At 36.3% G+C, this 17,165-nt stretch overlaps 1 protein-coding gene across 7 annotated transcripts in view; it reads left to right on the plus strand.

The window, feature by feature from the left end:
- The window catches only part of SMC6 (structural maintenance of chromosomes 6), an 88,239-nt gene that overhangs the window by 19,790 nt on the left and 51,284 nt on the right, over positions 1-17,165 (plus strand). For all 7 annotated transcript variants that reach the window (XM_050754266.1, XM_050754267.1, XM_050754265.1 and 4 more), the window contains 8 exons: positions 2,296-2,432; positions 2,996-3,057; positions 7,659-7,739; positions 8,772-8,873; positions 12,912-13,031; positions 13,132-13,230; positions 15,937-16,083; positions 16,979-17,067. In XM_050754266.1, coding sequence (XP_050610223.1) covers positions 2,296-2,432; positions 2,996-3,057; positions 7,659-7,739; positions 8,772-8,873; positions 12,912-13,031; positions 13,132-13,230; positions 15,937-16,083; positions 16,979-17,067 — 837 coding nt within the window. The remainder of the gene's footprint in view (positions 1-2,295; positions 2,433-2,995; positions 3,058-7,658; positions 7,740-8,771; positions 8,874-12,911; positions 13,032-13,131; positions 13,231-15,936; positions 16,084-16,978; positions 17,068-17,165) is intronic.

Consider the following 17,165-nt stretch of genomic DNA (forward strand, 5'->3'; position numbering starts at 1 on the left):
AACTGCAGAGAGGAAATACTGCAGGGTCTCTTGAGGGACCAGACTGAGACCCTGTAAGAACCGAGTAATTGCATCTCTGGCTGTCTCTGTGTGTCTTGTCTCTGGGCCTCTGTCTCCCTCTCCCTCCCTTTGGTTTGTTCTGCATCTCTCCTCTCTGCACCACCCTCACAATCCTAACTTAATTGGCTGTGCTTCTGTGTGTGTGCACTATGCTCTGCTCTTTCCTGTCTCTCCTTACGAAAAGTGTACAGGTAAGTGAGTGTGTTTTTCTCTATCACTGTCTCAAGTATGTGTACTTTCTTATTCTTTTGCTAATCTTTGTTACTGCGTGTCTTCCCATGTACAGGCATTTATAAGTCTTACTGTCCTAGTCTGTGGGTGTATGTGTGTAAGAAAGTGATCTTATGTTTTCTGTGCCTCTGGTTCACTGCCAGTATCTGTGAGTATGTATGTCTTTTTATTAGTCTGCCTAGGTAGTTTCCGAAGAGCTTATCTGTTCTATTCAGACTTTTCTATTTTCTTATCAGAGTATAATGCCCCAAATTGGTTTCTCTAGATCCAGAGGCTCCATAACTTTGTGGCTCCCAGGATTCACCATCTCTTGACTTGATCATTTCTTAATTTGAATTTTTTAAAACCTTTTTGTTTTGAAATAATTGTAGATTTACAGAAATGTTGCAAAGATGGTACAATTTTCTGTATATCCTTCACCCAGTTTTCCTTAATGTAGATATCTTACGTAACTAAGATGCATTTATCAAAGCTATGCAGTTAACATTGGTACAATATCAACTAAACTACAGACTTTTGAAATTTTTTTAACCAGATTTTCTTAGTTTGATTTTTTTAAGGAAGAAAATCTGATTGCTCAGCTGGTAAAAATGTCTATATTTAGCTCAATCCCGAGAGGATAGGATGGAAAATTATATCGTTGCTAAGCCCTTTCTGCTAGGGCACTTGTACAGAAAAGGATGGGTGAGCAACAGAACAAACACTTCAGTGTGTCTACTGTCTTAGCAGTAGTTCACAATGAAGCTCATCTGGAATATTTCTTCCATGCATTTCCCACAAATGGGAACAGTTTTTGAGTATGATTACAAATTCACAAAAACAAGTTTGTTCTATTAAAGGTTTCATTTAATTACCAATTAAAACACTTTTATATTAAAGGACTTCAGCATTTTGACAGATGCTCATATGTACCAGGTAAAATATCTGCTTTTATGTCTAAGGAAATTATATCTTTATTAATGTCCTTTATCAGCATCTTTGTTTTTCTTCCAAGTCTTATTTTAACACCAGTTGTAGTACACAAATACTCTTTTTTTTTTTTTTACCCCTATAGATCTTAAAATATGCATGGCTGTAAGTCCCTAAAACATCTTTAAAACTTTAAAAACTATAACAGAGCCTATTGGTTAGGCAGATTTATACTCATTATTTTTAATGCCAGTAAAGAAATTTTGGGCTTTAGTTTCTTTTTTTTGAGATGGAGTCTCTCTGTCGCCCAGGCTGGAGTGCAATGGTACGATCTCAGCTCACTGCAACTTCTGCCTCCCAGGCTCAAGCGATTCTCCTGCATCAGACTTCCGAGTAGCTGGGAATACAGGCATGCACTACCGTGCCTGGCTAATTTTTGTATTTTTTGTAGAGATAGGGTTTTGCCATGTTAGCTAGGCTGGTCTCAAACTCCTGACCTCAAGTGATCCACCCACCTTGGCCTCCCAGAGTGATGGGATTACAGGTATGAGCCACTCTGCCCAGCCTAGTTACATTTCTTGATATCAAATGGTTTTATGTTTTATTGCCAAGTACTTGAAAAATTAAAATTACCTTTCTTAATTCTAATCCTCTGAAAATGTTACTACTTTACCATAATTTTTACTTCATCATTCTTTAAAGGCCTACTGTCAAGCATGATGCTTTATATAACTTATAGTAGTCAGGCAGTATAATGTTGATTACGTGATTTTTACAGGAAAATGTATAACTTATCTACATGTCTTGAAACAACTGAAACTTAATGGTTTTTGTCAAATGTGCTATATGGATAGAATAGTCAGTGAATTATTTTTTATGAAGCATCACTTATTCTCAACTTTATTTTTTTGTTAGGCACAGTATCGTTAACGTTATGCTGTAGTGAACAATCAGTGTCAGCTATTGATGTAAAGCTAATTTGCAAATGAATTGGCCAAATTATTTGGTGGTTTTGAAAATTTTGAAAATTGTGGCAACCTAGTATTGTAATTACACTGTATCTTCATGTAATTTAGCTTAACCTCATTGTTTCAGCTCTGCAGATATCTCAATAACATTGAGGAACAGGGGAGATGATGCCTTTAAAGCCAGTGTGTATGGTAACTCTATACTTATACAGCAACACATCAGCATAGATGGAAGTCGATCTTATAAACTTAAAAGTGCAACAGGTTTGTTTTGATTCTCTTTTCATTTCTTGTAAAATATTAGGAAATACTCAATTAGAAAGAATTAGATGACTGTTGGTATTGATTGAACTGTCTTCCTTGTAACATGATTGGTTGTAAGTGTGTGTGTATTACACATGATTGTTTTACCCCAGGATATTATGGCACCAAAAGCATGATTAGCAGAACTGGGGATTATTTGAAACAGGTTGTGCCATTTTGTTTTCACCTACAGACTTCCTGTCACACCAGGGTTTTTATAAATGGTTAGCAAAAGTGCAAAATGACATAAAAGAAGAGGTGAGCATTTAGTTTTTGAAGAGCGATGGATGAGGAGCAAAATATGTTTAGTTATGGGAACAAGATAAGCACCATTATTGCATGTGGGTACTTTTTCTTCCTCTGTACTTGTGCCGTGTTCATTCATGTTTATACATATTCAATGGTACCTTTCTTGATGATGCAATGAAAGCTAATTAATATTTATATTTTGTAAGTAACTATACATTTTTTCTGTGTTATGCCCTAGAAACAGTTTGGTTATTTCATATGTTTCTCATAACTAGGCTCCGTGGTTTCCACTAAGAAAGAAGAGCTGATTGCAATTCTTGATCATTTTAACATCCAGGTAATTGGTGAATTTGTGTTTCAGATTAATGCATACAGCTTGTCATTTTTTAGTGTGATTTCACTTGTGTAGAAAAAAATTTAAATGGCCTCATATGAGTAAGTTGACCACAGGAAGCATATGTGTAACTATTATCGGTGAAGTTGTTTAAAATTTACTAATTTGGCTGGGTGCAATGGCTCACACCTGTAATCCCACACTTTGGGAGACTGAGGTAGGTGGATCACCTGAGGTCAGGAGTTCAAGACCAGCCTGGCCAACATGCTGAAACCCCTTCTCTAATAAAAATACAGAAAAAAAAAAATTAGCTGGGCGTGGTGGCAGGCACCTGTAATCCCAGCTGCTAGGGAGGCTGAGGCGGGAGAATCATTTGAACCCAGGAGGTGGAGATTGCAATGAGCCAAGATTGTGCCACTGCACTCCAGCCTGGGCAACAAGAGTGAAACTCCATCTCAAAAAAAAAAAAAAAATTTGTTAATTCAACACAGGATTGTCAATACATAATATAACACCTTTAATTTGATAGAGCAGTCAAGAACATTTAGTCTATACTACTCTAGGCTAAAATTTATCTTAATAAGGATGTCAGGTTTCTTTGCTTTTTGCTGTCCTAGTCAAAATAGCATCATTGTTCCCTAAACTCAGTTGCTAAACTCTTCTCTTTTTTTCCTGGATGAGTGTTTAGCTTCTAAAGTTACTAAATTCTTAAAGAAAATTTATTCTAGAAAGATAAAGCATTTCTGTATTTTGGAGCTACTGATCACACTTGTAGGGGACAAGGCTTGAGTCCTTTCTGCTAAGATACTTTGGCTGAATTAATTGATAATAGGGTACATGTAGTTCTGTAAACATTTACACTAGAATTACCTTTAGAAGACACTTAATCCAGGCTGTTTGTTTTGTAGATGAGAAACTGGGAGCTACCAAAAATAAATTTATATTTAAGGCTGTCTAGACGTGGTTACTGGTAGAACCTGGATTTGGGATCCAGGCATCCCTGTTTCATTCTACTGCTCTATCCATTGTGCAATACTGCCTCGTTACAGAATTAAGAACTCCAAGATTTGCGATCAAAGAAAAAGAACAATTAGGAGTCTGGGTCTCTTTTCCACTTTGGTTTAGAACAGAGGGTACAGAACTTTCTGTGATGGTGGAAATGTCCTGTATTTATGCTGTTCAGTGGGGTAACCATTAGCCACATGTGGTTCTTGACTACTTGAAATTGTGACTAAGAAATTGAAGTTTTAATTGTATTTTTTTAAGTAGAATAAGCCACACATGGCAAATGGGCCTGCTGCATATCAGACAGTACAAGTTTAGGAAAAATAATTCTTAAAATCTAGAGAAAAGCAGGTACAGCAAATGAATTTCAGACTAGAATGCAGGACAATTTATTAGAATCAGGAAAACCAAGAGTTAGAGTTTATGGAATCATAGGTGTTGGGAGAATCTGAAGGGCATTCAGCATACTGTATAAATACTGTGTATTTACCCTGTGTAGAATCTCCACCAGGTTTTCCTGCGCAGGTTCTTGAAAGGATAATGGGGAAATCACCTCTGTCCAAGGCTGCTTCCTTCTTCTGTGGACAGCTGCATTTATTAGAAAGTTTTCATTATGAGGAAAATTGAAAAAAAGCGTATTTCTCTAAGCTCTCACTTCCTTGGGGAATGTAAAACATGTTATTCTCTGTTGAAATATTTAAAGATTCCTGGTCCTTTTTCTTCCATGGTTTACTTAATGAGTAACAAAAGATTCAGTTTCGTTGATTAAAATGCAGAAGATCTAGAGCCATGCCACGGGTAGATGTGGAGCACTTGAAGAGTGGGTAGCTCAAATTGAGATATGCAGTAATGTGAAATACACACCAGATTTTGAAAACTTAATATAAAGGAATAACTTAGTTTTTTATATTGATTACATGTTACAATGATAATATTTTGGTTATATTGGATTAAAAATATGTTATTAAATTTCACCTATTTCTCTATATTTTTAATGTGGCTACTAGAACATTTAAAATTGTATGTGTGGGCTGGGTGCAGTGGCTCACGTCTGTTATCCCCACACTTTGGGAGGCTGAGACCGGTGGATCACCTGAGGTCGGGAGTTCGAGACCAGGCTGGTCAACATGGTGAAACACTCTCTCTACCAAAAAACACAAAAATTAGGCAGGCATGGTGGCACATGCCTTTAGTCCCAGCTACTTGGGAGGCTGACATGGTAGAATTGTTTGAACCCAGGAGGCGGAGGTTGCAGTGAGCTGAGATCACGCCACTGCACTCCAGCCTGGGTGACAGAGTGAGACCCTGTCTCAAAAAAAAAAAAAAAAAAAAAAAAAATTGTGGGTGACTTGCATTATATTTTTCTTAGACAGTGTTGGTCTAGAATAACCAGGAGGGAAGAGGGTATTTAATGTCTTTCAGTACCTGATCATATTTGTCTTCTGTGCCTCCGTTTCTTATCCTCTTGCTGAAGTTTACCTGTTTTTGCTTTTTGCTTTTTTCAGGGTTCTGACAGATAGAGCTACAACATGCTTTTTTTTGGTTTGATTTTAGAGACTGGGTTTTGCCATGTTGCCCAGGCTAGTCTTGAACTCCTGGCCTCAAGCAATCCTCACACCTTGGCTCTGGCCTCCCAAAGTGCTGGCATGAGCCTTGGGACAGAGTCTCACTCTGTTGCCCAGGCTGGAATGCAGTAGCATGATCACGACTCCCTGCAACCTCCACCTCTCAGGCTCAAGTGATCCTCCACCTCAGCCTCCTGAGAGCTGGTACTACAGGCGGGTACCACTACACCTGGCTAATTTTTGTACTTTTTGTAGAGACGGGGTTTCACCGTGTTGCCTAGGCTGGTCTTGAACTCCTGGGCTCAAGCAATCTACCTGCCTCAGCCTCCCAAAGTGCTGAGATTATAGTTATGAACCACTGTGCCTGGCCAAGATTCTTAAATAATCCCAAGAGTAGTATAAGAAGTAGGAACTCCATTTCAAAAACAGTGAAAAAGGTGTAGAGAAATGAATATAAACTTTGGTGAAGCTTTTAATTGAAAGTTGACGTTAAGATGTTTGTTATTAGAGCTACTACTGCATTAGGTCTATTAAGTGGTCAGATGCAGTATGAAATGATGAGCTGGGGTGCTTTGTGAAAAAATATGTGGCAGATGGAGTCAGGTCTGTATAATAAGAAACATGTCACGTGTAAAGTTTTGTTTATAACTACATAACTTTTTTATTATCTTAGAAGAGAGGCCCAACATTTTACTTAAGAGAAATGTTTTAACCATTGGTATACCAACAAATTACACAGTATTTATTTCATAGACAGTAAACATGAAGGGTTTAAAGTTTTTCATTTATACGATAACCTTAAGATTATTTTTAACATGTAAACTGATTTGTTAGTAATTGACTAACATTTAACATGTAAACTTATTTGTTAGTAATTGAGTAATGACCCTGAATCTTTTTGAAAAAAGTTGTATTTTTTCTATACTTTTCCAATTTATTTTGATATCTTAACTTGTTAGGTGTATTAGGGTTCTCTACAGGGACAGAATGAATAGGAGATATATATGGTTTTAAGTATTAACTCACATGATCACAAGGTCCCACAATAGGCTGTCTGCGAGCTGAGGAGCAAGGAAAGCCAGTCCACGTCCCAAAACTGAAGAACTTGGAGTCCAATGTTTGAGAGCAGGAAGCATCCAGTTTTAGGGAAAGATGTAGGTTGGGAGGCTAGGCCAGTCTAGTCTTTTCAAGTTTTTCCACCTGCTTTGTATTCCAGCCGCCCTGGCAGCTGATTAGATGGTGCCCACCCAGATTAAGGATGGGTCTGCCTTTCTTGGCCAGTGACTCAAATGTTAATCTCCTTTGGCAATACCCTTGGGGACACACCCAGAATCAATACTTTGCATCCTTCAATCCAATCAAGTTGACACTCAGTAATAACCGTCACGTTAGCCAAAGGTAGTTTCATTCAAGCAATGACTAGTTTCCAAAAGATAGAAAGACTTCATTATTTTCATTTGTTTTACAATATCCTTATGAAGGAATAATATGAAGAACTTCTATAAAAAAATAAACAATACTTGTTATCATGATTCTGATTAGAAATAACTGAGTTGGACTGTGTTTAACTGGAGTAACTGACTTGTCCAAGGCTACATAGGAAGTTAGCAACAGAACTCAAACAAGAACCCAAGGTGGCTGACTCCTTACCATGCTAGGACTCTTCCCATTCTGCTAGCCCATGATTAACCATTGGCATGAGAGTGATATTCTATTCAGCAGGTAAGAAGTGAAAAACTTTTTAATGAAAACACTTCTTCACAGGGTTCTTGTGCTTGTGCCCTCATGTACTGGTAGAATATGGAATTTTAACTATACCATGTATGTTGGTATAATGAAATTTTAAATTATTTTTCCTGCATTATACATTTCTAATTTTTTTTTTTTAATATTTTTATCCTAATGTGATAACCTTTGGCTATTGCTTGGCCTTCCTGATGGCACCATAGGTCACTTGTAATGTATGTTTCAGTTTTTACCTATCTTTAAAGCATTAAAGTAAAATATTCAAAAATGACTTTTTGTTTGTTTGAGGTGGATAATCCAGTTTCTGTTTTAACACAAGAAATGAGCAAGCAGTTCTTACAGTCTAAAAATGAAGGAGACAAATACAAAGTAAGTGGCACCAAGGTAATATAAACCCATTTAAAAAGAGTGCCTTTAGGCATATTGTAAACAATATTCTTGCTCACATAATGGAGTCTGAGTTTTTTTTTTTGTTTTTTTTTTTTTCTTAAAGCCATCTGTTTAAAGTAATTCAATTTCCTAGATTAGGAAATTGTTAAGTAAGATGGGGGTATAATTTTTTTAAATCTTTGTTTTTACTTTTTGGCTTTTAATTCTTAATCTTTAAGGAAATACAGGGTAACAGTTGCTCCTACATACATAATAACTTGTAAATCTTTTTTTTTTTTTTTTTTTTTTTAAGACAGAGCAAGGCTCTGTCTTCCAGGATAGAGTGCAGTGGCGCAATCTCGGCTCACTGCAACCTCCACCCCTCAGGTTTAAGTGATTTTTGTGCCTAAGCCTCCCAAGGAGCTGGGGTTACAGGCATGTGACACCATGTCTGGCTAATTTTTGTATTTTTAGTAGAGACGGGGTTTCACCTGTTTGGCCGGGCTGATCTCGAAATCCTGGCCTCAAGTGATCACCCGCTTTGGCCTCCCAAAGTGCTGGGATTACAGGTGTGAGCCAGTGTGCCTGTAAATCTTAAACTATTAAAAACTTTAAAAGCTAACAAAATACTTGACTATACTGCTAAATATTCTGTGTAGTCTTTTGAGTGAGTTTTGGCATTTCTTATTCTAAAAATTTAAGATGTACTAAGACCAAGGATGCCAGTCTTTTCAGCTGTTTTTGCTTAAATAATGGCAATAGTGAAAATGAGCTTATTATCACACCCCGCAGTGTTTTCTTTCATGGAGTTTTAGGAGCTTTTGCAAATGAACATGTGGATGTGAGCATGGTAGGTTCAGTAAATTTGAATCTGAAATGTATTCTTTTGTGTTTGTGTGATTGCTTGTGTTTTTAATGTCTTTTTATATCATTGATCTAAAAGTTTTCAGAGACCAAATTTTTCTTTTTCTTTTTAACAGTTCTATGGAAGTTTACAAACTCCTAATTGCGTTTTTTTGTTGTTGATAATAGTTCTTCATGAAAGCAACGCAACTTGAACAGATGAAGGAAGATTATTCATACATTATGGAAACAAAAGAAAGAACAAAGGAGCAGATACATCAAGGAGAAGAGGTTTGTAAACAGTTAATGTAAATCTTTTTGGGATCAGCCAAATTCCTATAGTAATAGGAATTCCTATAGTAATATCATTACTGATATTCCTATAGTAATATCATTACTGTAGTAAATGATATTGTAAAACTATGCATCTGTATATTTATATAAAACTAGTAATATTTTCATAGCACTCTGAAGTAATGCAATGTAGTGTTTATATTCTGGGTATTAATTAGCTGTTACTTTTTTATTTTGTAATGATAAGTACATACATGTCTTACTTTCTCTATTAGATTATAAGCTAGAGAACAGGGTGGTATCTTACATACTTATCCTCTGATAATATGACTAATGGGTTCCACAATAAGGTATGGTAGTTTAAGTAGTTTAAAAACTATAAGTAGTTTAAAAACTGCAGTATTTCTTCTGGGATAATAAGCACAAGCTTCAAACTGTTATTAAACATAGTATGCATTTATAATTATATACTGTAATCTACAAATCATAGTAATTATAACTCTAGTAAAATGTTAACATTCCTTAAGCAACTGGTAGGTTGGTAGCAGCTGTGACATCCTTACTCACCAGGCTTGGCAGCTGTGCAGATTTGCTTGCACTTATAATCACTTATTTCAATTTGTTTTTAAATCTGTTATATTTTGTTCTTATACTTTCTTCTTCGGATTCCTGAAGATCCAACTTTCTGTGTGATAATCAGAGACCTCAAAATTTTAAGGCTTATGTTATAGCTGTTTATCCAGTGTATTAAGTCCCACCAATTTTATGTAATTCCATATATTGTTCTTTTGTTAGTTTTATATAACCTGTTGAATTTTCATCAACTTTGTAGCTTGTCCTTTTGAGGTAGGATTGTACTAATGATTAAAGTCAAATTCATTATATTATACTGACCTTTTTACTTCACATTTTTGAAGAATGCGTATTTTAAGTTAGGTCTATAGTTATGTGTTTCATTAAATGAAAACTCAAAAATTAAGGATGAGTATATTTATTTTTATTTCCCACATTATCCTTTCAAACCTGGGTTATGTGGTGGTGCTTAAGGAGCTACTATAAACCACAAAAATACTAAAGCACACTTTCTTGGAATATCAGTGTTATTATTGGGGAAGGGAAATACTTGTATATTCAAACAAACTGTACATACCATGTGTTACATTTATTATTTTTAATATAATAAATCAGGACTTGAAATAAATTTGTTTGTTTCAGACCACTTGGGATTAAACACTTATTTTCTCCATGGTATACAAAGTATGCCGATAACAATTAAAGATATTGTAATTATGAAGTATAAGGAGCACTTCCCTAAATTATGTAGGAGAATTCCTGATGCATAATATGCACTCAGTAAGAACTTTTCTCTTAATTGGTGAAATACCCTATATTCTCAAAATAAACTCTTGGTTTGAATAATTAAATCTTTAAGAAATAGTATGTAAAGGCTAGAAGCTAGAATAATCATTCAGTTGATAAATATTAAGTTCTTACCATGTGCCTTGTAGCATCGTGCTTTGGCCATGGTCATATAGTGACAAATAAATAGGATTCTTGGGATCATAGACCTAGTTATTCGGCAGGAAACATAGATGGTAAATAATTTGAGTATGGTGACTACTAAAAGAGATGTAGACTGGGCAACAGCACTTAATAGGGTACTGGCAGTGTCGGGGGCAGTCATGGTCGGGGAGTTATTAAGGAAGTGATGCCTAAGAAGAAAACTGAAGGATGAGTAATACCAGGCAAAGGATGGTGAGGGTAAGGCAGGATGTTCTAAGAAATAGCGTCGTTAAAGCCTCAGGGGCAAGAAAGCATGTGTTCTTTTAAAAAACTAGAAGAATTCCAGTTTGGCTAGAGTGTAAAACACAGGTGTGAGAGATGAGAGGCCAGGTTATGGAGGACCTTATAAAATTTAGGGGGCAATAGAAGACATGAAAATGCATGACTTCATTAATTGTGTATTTTCAGTAGATTACTCTGCTGTACAAGAGAATAAACCGCTATAAGGAGAGAAGAGATGTGGAAAGATAGATAAAGAAGCCATTATCATTGTCCAAAGACATAATGATGGCTGAAGTTAAGGATATTGGCAGTAGTAGGAAAGAGAACTTTGAAATGATGTAGGCAAATGTTGTAGTGGACATGGAGAAGTAAAGTTAAGACAGAGTCATCAAAGGTGACTGAATGACCTCCAAATTAATTACTTTAGTAGTAGAGTAAGTTTATTGAGATAGGAAGTTTGGGAAGAAAAGCCAGTTTTTCTTTTTTTTCCTTTTTTTAAAGAAAGCTGAATTATATTTTGAACACATTAATTTTGAGGTTTTCAAATTAATTTCCACATTAATTTCCAAGTGGAAATATGAAGTGGGAAGTTGGATATGTAAATTAAGAATACAGAGTCAGGTCTGGCCTCAATAAAAATTTGGGAGTTGTCAGTGTGCTATCAGTATATAAGCCAAAAGAATAATTTAGATTGCTGAGATAGGGGAAAAGTGGGGCCAGGCCTGAACCATGAGAAATTCTCATGAAAGCCATGAGAAGCCAAGGGCAGAGAGATTTTGAGAAGGAACAAGTCATGACCGTGAGATGTACCTGTGGTCCGACACTACATGAATTGAAAAAACTCACTGTATTTAATGACATAATCTTCATAGATGACTATGGCAAGGTGGGTTTCAGTAGCAGTGAAAACAGTAGCCAGATTTGTGGAACTGGAAAATGTGAGGAGATGGAGGAGATAGAGACAATTTTCATGAAACTTGGATAGAAAGGGAAGAAGAATTTTAGAGGAGGAGGTCGTGCCAAGGGATGGGTATTGGTGGTTTTGTTTGTAAGTTGGAAAGATGAGCAAGTAGTGATGAACATGAGTCATAAAGAGGGTAAAGTGGAAACAAAGATGAAAAGATGTGATGGAAAATCAGTGGATTTAGACTTTTGAGAAGATAGAAAAGGGGTACAATCCAAGATATAGGTAGAGGATGGTATGGGTCTTAAATATGAGGCCACCTTTCTTTTATTGCAAAAGGAAGGGATGACTGCTTTAGATTTGTAGTTAAGATTGTTGAGGGAGTTTCTGTCTGATGGCTTCTAAATTATCTGAAGCTGGAGAGGGGAATGAATGAGGGAATGTGGTGGCAGGGTATATGAGGTTTGAAGAGAGTGATAATAGATTGAAAGAATTTTATAGAATGGGAAAGTGCATTAGATAGGGAAACAAAGTAAGGTCTACAGTGTTCAGGCCCTAGGTGACTCTGGTAAGCATGAATGAAGGGGAGAGGCTGTCTACCCAGGTGTACAGAATATGAGATCTATAAGCTCCAGAAATTGTTTGAATATCACGGTATTTGATATTTGGTGATTTTTAATTAATTATTAAAAGTGAACTTAGTTCCTGGCCAACATGGTGAAACCCCGTCTCTACTAAAAATACAAAAACTAGCTGGGCGTGGTAGTGCTTGCTTGTAGTCCCAGCTACTTGGGAGGCTGAGGCCGGAGAATCGCTTGAACCTGGGAGGTGGAGGTTGGAGTGAGCCGAGATTGTGCCATTGCACTCCAGCCTGGTGACAGAGTGAGACTCTGTCTCAAAAAAAAAAAAGTGACCTTAGTTAAGAAAATTATAACTTGTTTGATTTTGAGAAATAAATTTCTCCTGATCCTTACATTCTCTTTGGAATGCCTACTGACTATACTTTGAAGAACAGACCATCATGTCTATCAGATAGGGAATAAAGAGGGAAAATGGGAAAGTGAGTTTTGGGATTTCTCTATATTTGTGTAGTCCTGAACTTTTAATTCCTTTGCTCTTCATCTGAAGAGTATTTGGCCATTTTTATAGTGCAGAAATTCACAAAATTATTGGACTTATTAAAAGTATACCGAAGAATCAAGAATAAAAAAAAAAAAAGAAGTTATTTTTAAACAAATCTTTGTGTAGTAGTTGTTTAGGCATTGTTTTTAAAAGAAATAGATTTGCAAAAATGTGTTTTTTCAACATTAATAAAAAATATGTCCCTTCTGTTTTCTTTTTTTAAGCGGCTTACTGAACTAAAGCGCCAGTGCGTAGAGAAAGAGGAACGTTTTCAAAGCATTGCTGGTTTAAGTACAATGAAGACTAATTTAGAGTCCTTGAAACATGAAATGGCTTGGGCAGTGGTAATTATCACTTAATTACTTGTTCACATATATATGGGATCTGCAGAATATATTTGGTTATTATTGTTAATCTTATCAATTTGCTATATAATTTTTTTAGGTCAATGAAATTGAAAAACAATTGAATGCTATCAGAGATAATATCAAAATTGGAGAAGATCGTGCTGCTAGACTTGACAGGAAAATGGAAGAACAGCAGGTAATTACAGTTTTTTAAATGCAGATTTAATAGGTTGAATCATATGAAATTGCTGATATTAGACTATTTATGACCCACTAAACTGGCAGTTTCAGACTGTATATTTGTCTATATTTGAATTTATTGCTTAGGTGAAATAGACCTAAACTTGTTTTCAAGGCCTGTTGTGGTAACTGTCTTTTGAAAAGAATATTCTATCTATGATAAGCCTGTCTGAGGCTAGGGCTCTAGAACTCATGCATATTGTCAGTGGAACTTTGTTACTGACAAGACATATAAGAAGAGCCTGAAGCTTTTACTCTTCGGTTCATTAAGGAGTTTAAACACAAACAGACCTGAGAAATAAAGGGGTGCTAGAATAATATAAATTAGAATCACATTAAAGGTAGCTATCAGAAAGTATGAGAACTCAGAACTGAAAACAATGCCCAGAGATTGCTAAGGGAACTGAGATTTATGGTCCAGAACCAAGATGGCCTGTCAGAGGATTTCATATAGGTGGAAGGCAAGTGGGATTCATTGTTAGGTCTGTTAAGGTTAATTTCAGCCTGACATCTAAGATTGCAGGTAGAAACTGCCCTATCTAAAATTCAAGAAAGTCACCAAAGTCTTCCACATGGGCCTAGAGGTTACAGAAGTTGAGTGTCAAATAAAGGCAGTCATTCTTTGTTGGGGCTTTCCATGTGGACCTTTTTACCATTCAGCAGATCCACTCTTTATACTCACTGTTTCTTTTTTGAACAGCTTTATTGAGATATCATTCATTTACCATATAATTCACCCATGTAAAGTATGTAATTGACTGGGTTTTAGTATATTCACAAGGTTGAGCAGCCAGCACTGTGGGGTTTCTCATGCTGTAATGCCAGAAGAAGAACTCCTAGTTTTTTTTTTCTTTACTCCCCTTCCCCCGCAAATGTACTCAATATGTCAGTGTAGCTTACTTACCTCTTAGCATTTTCTCTATTTTGCTTAGGAAATTTATTTCTGGCCCCCAGGTTTGGCTGTGGTATAGAATGTAATCTTTCCTAACTTGCTTTTTTCTGTCTGCCTCTAAGATGAGCAGATTGATCTTTTTTTCTTTTAAGGTTTATGACATTAATTCATCAGAGGTAATAGATGAGTATGTAAAAATAGGTAAAGATAGGACACTTAGTGATTTGTGGGCTAAGTTTCTTACTCCCTCTTCAGGCAGTAAGTGGAATTTCAACGCTTTCCACCTCTCACCTTAAATTTTCATTTCTGAGAGAATACTCTGAAATTTTCATCAAGTATGTTTCTCTTCTCACCCTCATTTCTCAGCTTATCATCAGGTAAGGCCTTAAATGCTTTCCTCCTCAAGCATTTCGCAGTCTAAGATGGAATCCAGTCTGAGTAACAGCTGCTCACCTCTTTTTTAAATGGGAAAGGAGGATCATAAGGCTAGGTGATGTTTAGTTTAGTAGGCCTTTTTCTCCGTTTAAGCGTTTGCATACTGTATGTAGTAAATGGCAAATTTCTGGAGGGTAAGGACTATCTTATTTTATCTTTATATCCTTTCCATCTTGTCTTACATAAAGCCTTTCACATTGTTGCCTGTAGAATGACTATTAAATGGAAGATTTCTGAAGAAACAGTGTCTAAAGCAGACTTTAAACTTTTGTTAATTTAAAACTGAAAAATAATATGAATTATGTTTAGTTTGTATAAAACCTGGATCCAGCTTTCATTTTTATTAAAAAGCAATTCCTCTACTCATTGTCCTTGGGTGCTTTCATGTTTTAATGGCAGAGTTGAATTGTTTTAGGAGAGACCATGTGGCCCACAAAGCCTGAAGTGTACACTATCTAGCCTCTTATAGAAAGGTTTGCTGACCCCGATCGAAATAGTGCTCATATTTGTTCCTTCTCATCAGTCCCTATTGTTAGCATCCCATTTTGGTCCCTAATTGTCTTTGATCCATAACATTATATTAACTTCTTACTGAAATCTTTTCCTTTGATTTTTCTGTCTACCCTGTGTTCCAAGTGCTTCCAGAGTAATCTAACACGCAGATTTAGGAGATAAGAGACAGACTTAGGCTGTCTTCCTGTTTTCTAGAAGATTAAGTTGTAAGCTGTTCATTGTAGAATGCAAGGCCCTTCTACCCCTTCATCTCATCTCCTACCATTATCCTATGAATTTAAGCTCTAGCAATATTTAATTTCTAAAATATGAATACCTTTGTACATGCTCTTTCATCTGCCTCTAACACCCTTCCTCAACTTATTTCCTGGTACACTTAGAGTAATTTTTAAAATCTCAGCTCAAAATACTACTTCCTCTTTGAAGGCATTCCTGACTTTTTCTGGCCAACCTCTGGTTTGTCTCTCTGTGCTCCCACAATTAAGAATAAACGTACCCTACTTTAGCATTATTGTATACAGACCGTATCATCAGTTTGTGTTCTGTTTTTCTGCTAAATTATCTCTCTCTCTCTTATGTTATCTGAGGACATTTGTTATCACGTCTTTGTATCCCTAGAGGATAGCACATTTGTTGCATAACTAACTGTGGGTTAAAGTCAAATTATATTATAGTATTTTATATAACGTTATGTTACTATGTTTATTTGCCTAAAGTCTTGAGTGAAGTTAAATTTGTTATTGGTATATGAACTATAGATAATTATTTTTAAAAACTCTCTCTGTTGAAAAAATATACTTTAATAATGTTATTTTCTTAAAGGTCAGACTTAATGAAGCAGAACAAAAGTACAAGGATATTCAAGACAAACTAGAAAAGATTAGTGAAGAGACAAATGCACGAGCACCAGAATGTATGGCATTGAAAGCAGATGTCGTTGCTAAGAAAAGGGCCTATAATGAAGCTGAGGTGAGAGAAATTTTCTAAACTGAAATATTAAAAGCCACACAGCAAATATAAAGATTGTTCTTCTATCTCTTTTAATTATATTTTGTTGTTTTGAAACAGTCTTGCTCTGTCACGCAGGCTGGAGTGCTGTGGCGCCATCACAGCTCACTGCAGCTTCTACCTCCTAGGCACATGCTATCCTCCCACCTCGGCCTCCTGAGTAGCTGGGTCTACAGACATCTGTCACCATGGCTGGCTACATTTTTTTGTATTTCTTGTAGAGACAGGATTTTGCCACATTGTCCAGGCTGGTCTTGAACTCCTGACCTTAAGTGATCTACCTGCCTCAGCCTCCCAAAGTGCTGGGATTACAGGTGTGAGCCTCTGCACCCAGCCTCTTCTATTTTTTTATTATTATTTTTTTGAGACGGAGTCTCACCCTGTCGCCCAGGCTGGAGTGCAGTGGCACAGTCTTGGCTTACTGCAACCTCCGCCTCCCAGGTTTAAGCGATTCTCCTGCCTTAGCCTCCTGAGTAGCTGGGACTATAGGGGTGTGCCACCACACCTGGCTAATTTTTTGTATTTTTAGTAGAGATGGGATTTCACCATGTTAGCCAGGGTAGTGTCGATCTCCTGACCTCGTCATCCGCCCACCTTGGCCTCCCAAAGTGCTGGGATTACAGGCGTGAGCCACAGCACCGAGCCTTCTAATTTTTAAAGTAGAGATTTTGTACCTGAGTTGAAATTAGTGATGCTTTGAGATTTTAAAAAATGTAATGGTTTCAAATGACGATTTTGTGCTTCATTTTAAAAATATATTCCTGTACACATTCAGTCTCTGAGGATTTGACAAAAGTGGACTCGAATGGGATATTTGTTTTCATTTTAGCAAAGCGTGTCTAATTTTTTTTGTTAGGTTTTATATAACCGATCCTTAAATGAATATAAAGCATTAAAGAAAGATGATGAGCAGCTTTGTAAAAGAATTGAAGAACTGAAAAAAAGGTAGGATAGTTACTTTGAAATTTTCATGACTCTTATTTTGTAATAAAGTAAGGTAGATGCATTGGAATATTGTATTTTATGTATTGTTGTTAATGAAA

The sequence above is a fragment of the Macaca thibetana genome, chromosome 13, assembly GCF_024542745.1.
Source record: "Macaca thibetana thibetana isolate TM-01 chromosome 13, ASM2454274v1, whole genome shotgun sequence".
Classification (NCBI taxonomy): domain Eukaryota; kingdom Metazoa; phylum Chordata; class Mammalia; order Primates; family Cercopithecidae; genus Macaca; species Macaca thibetana.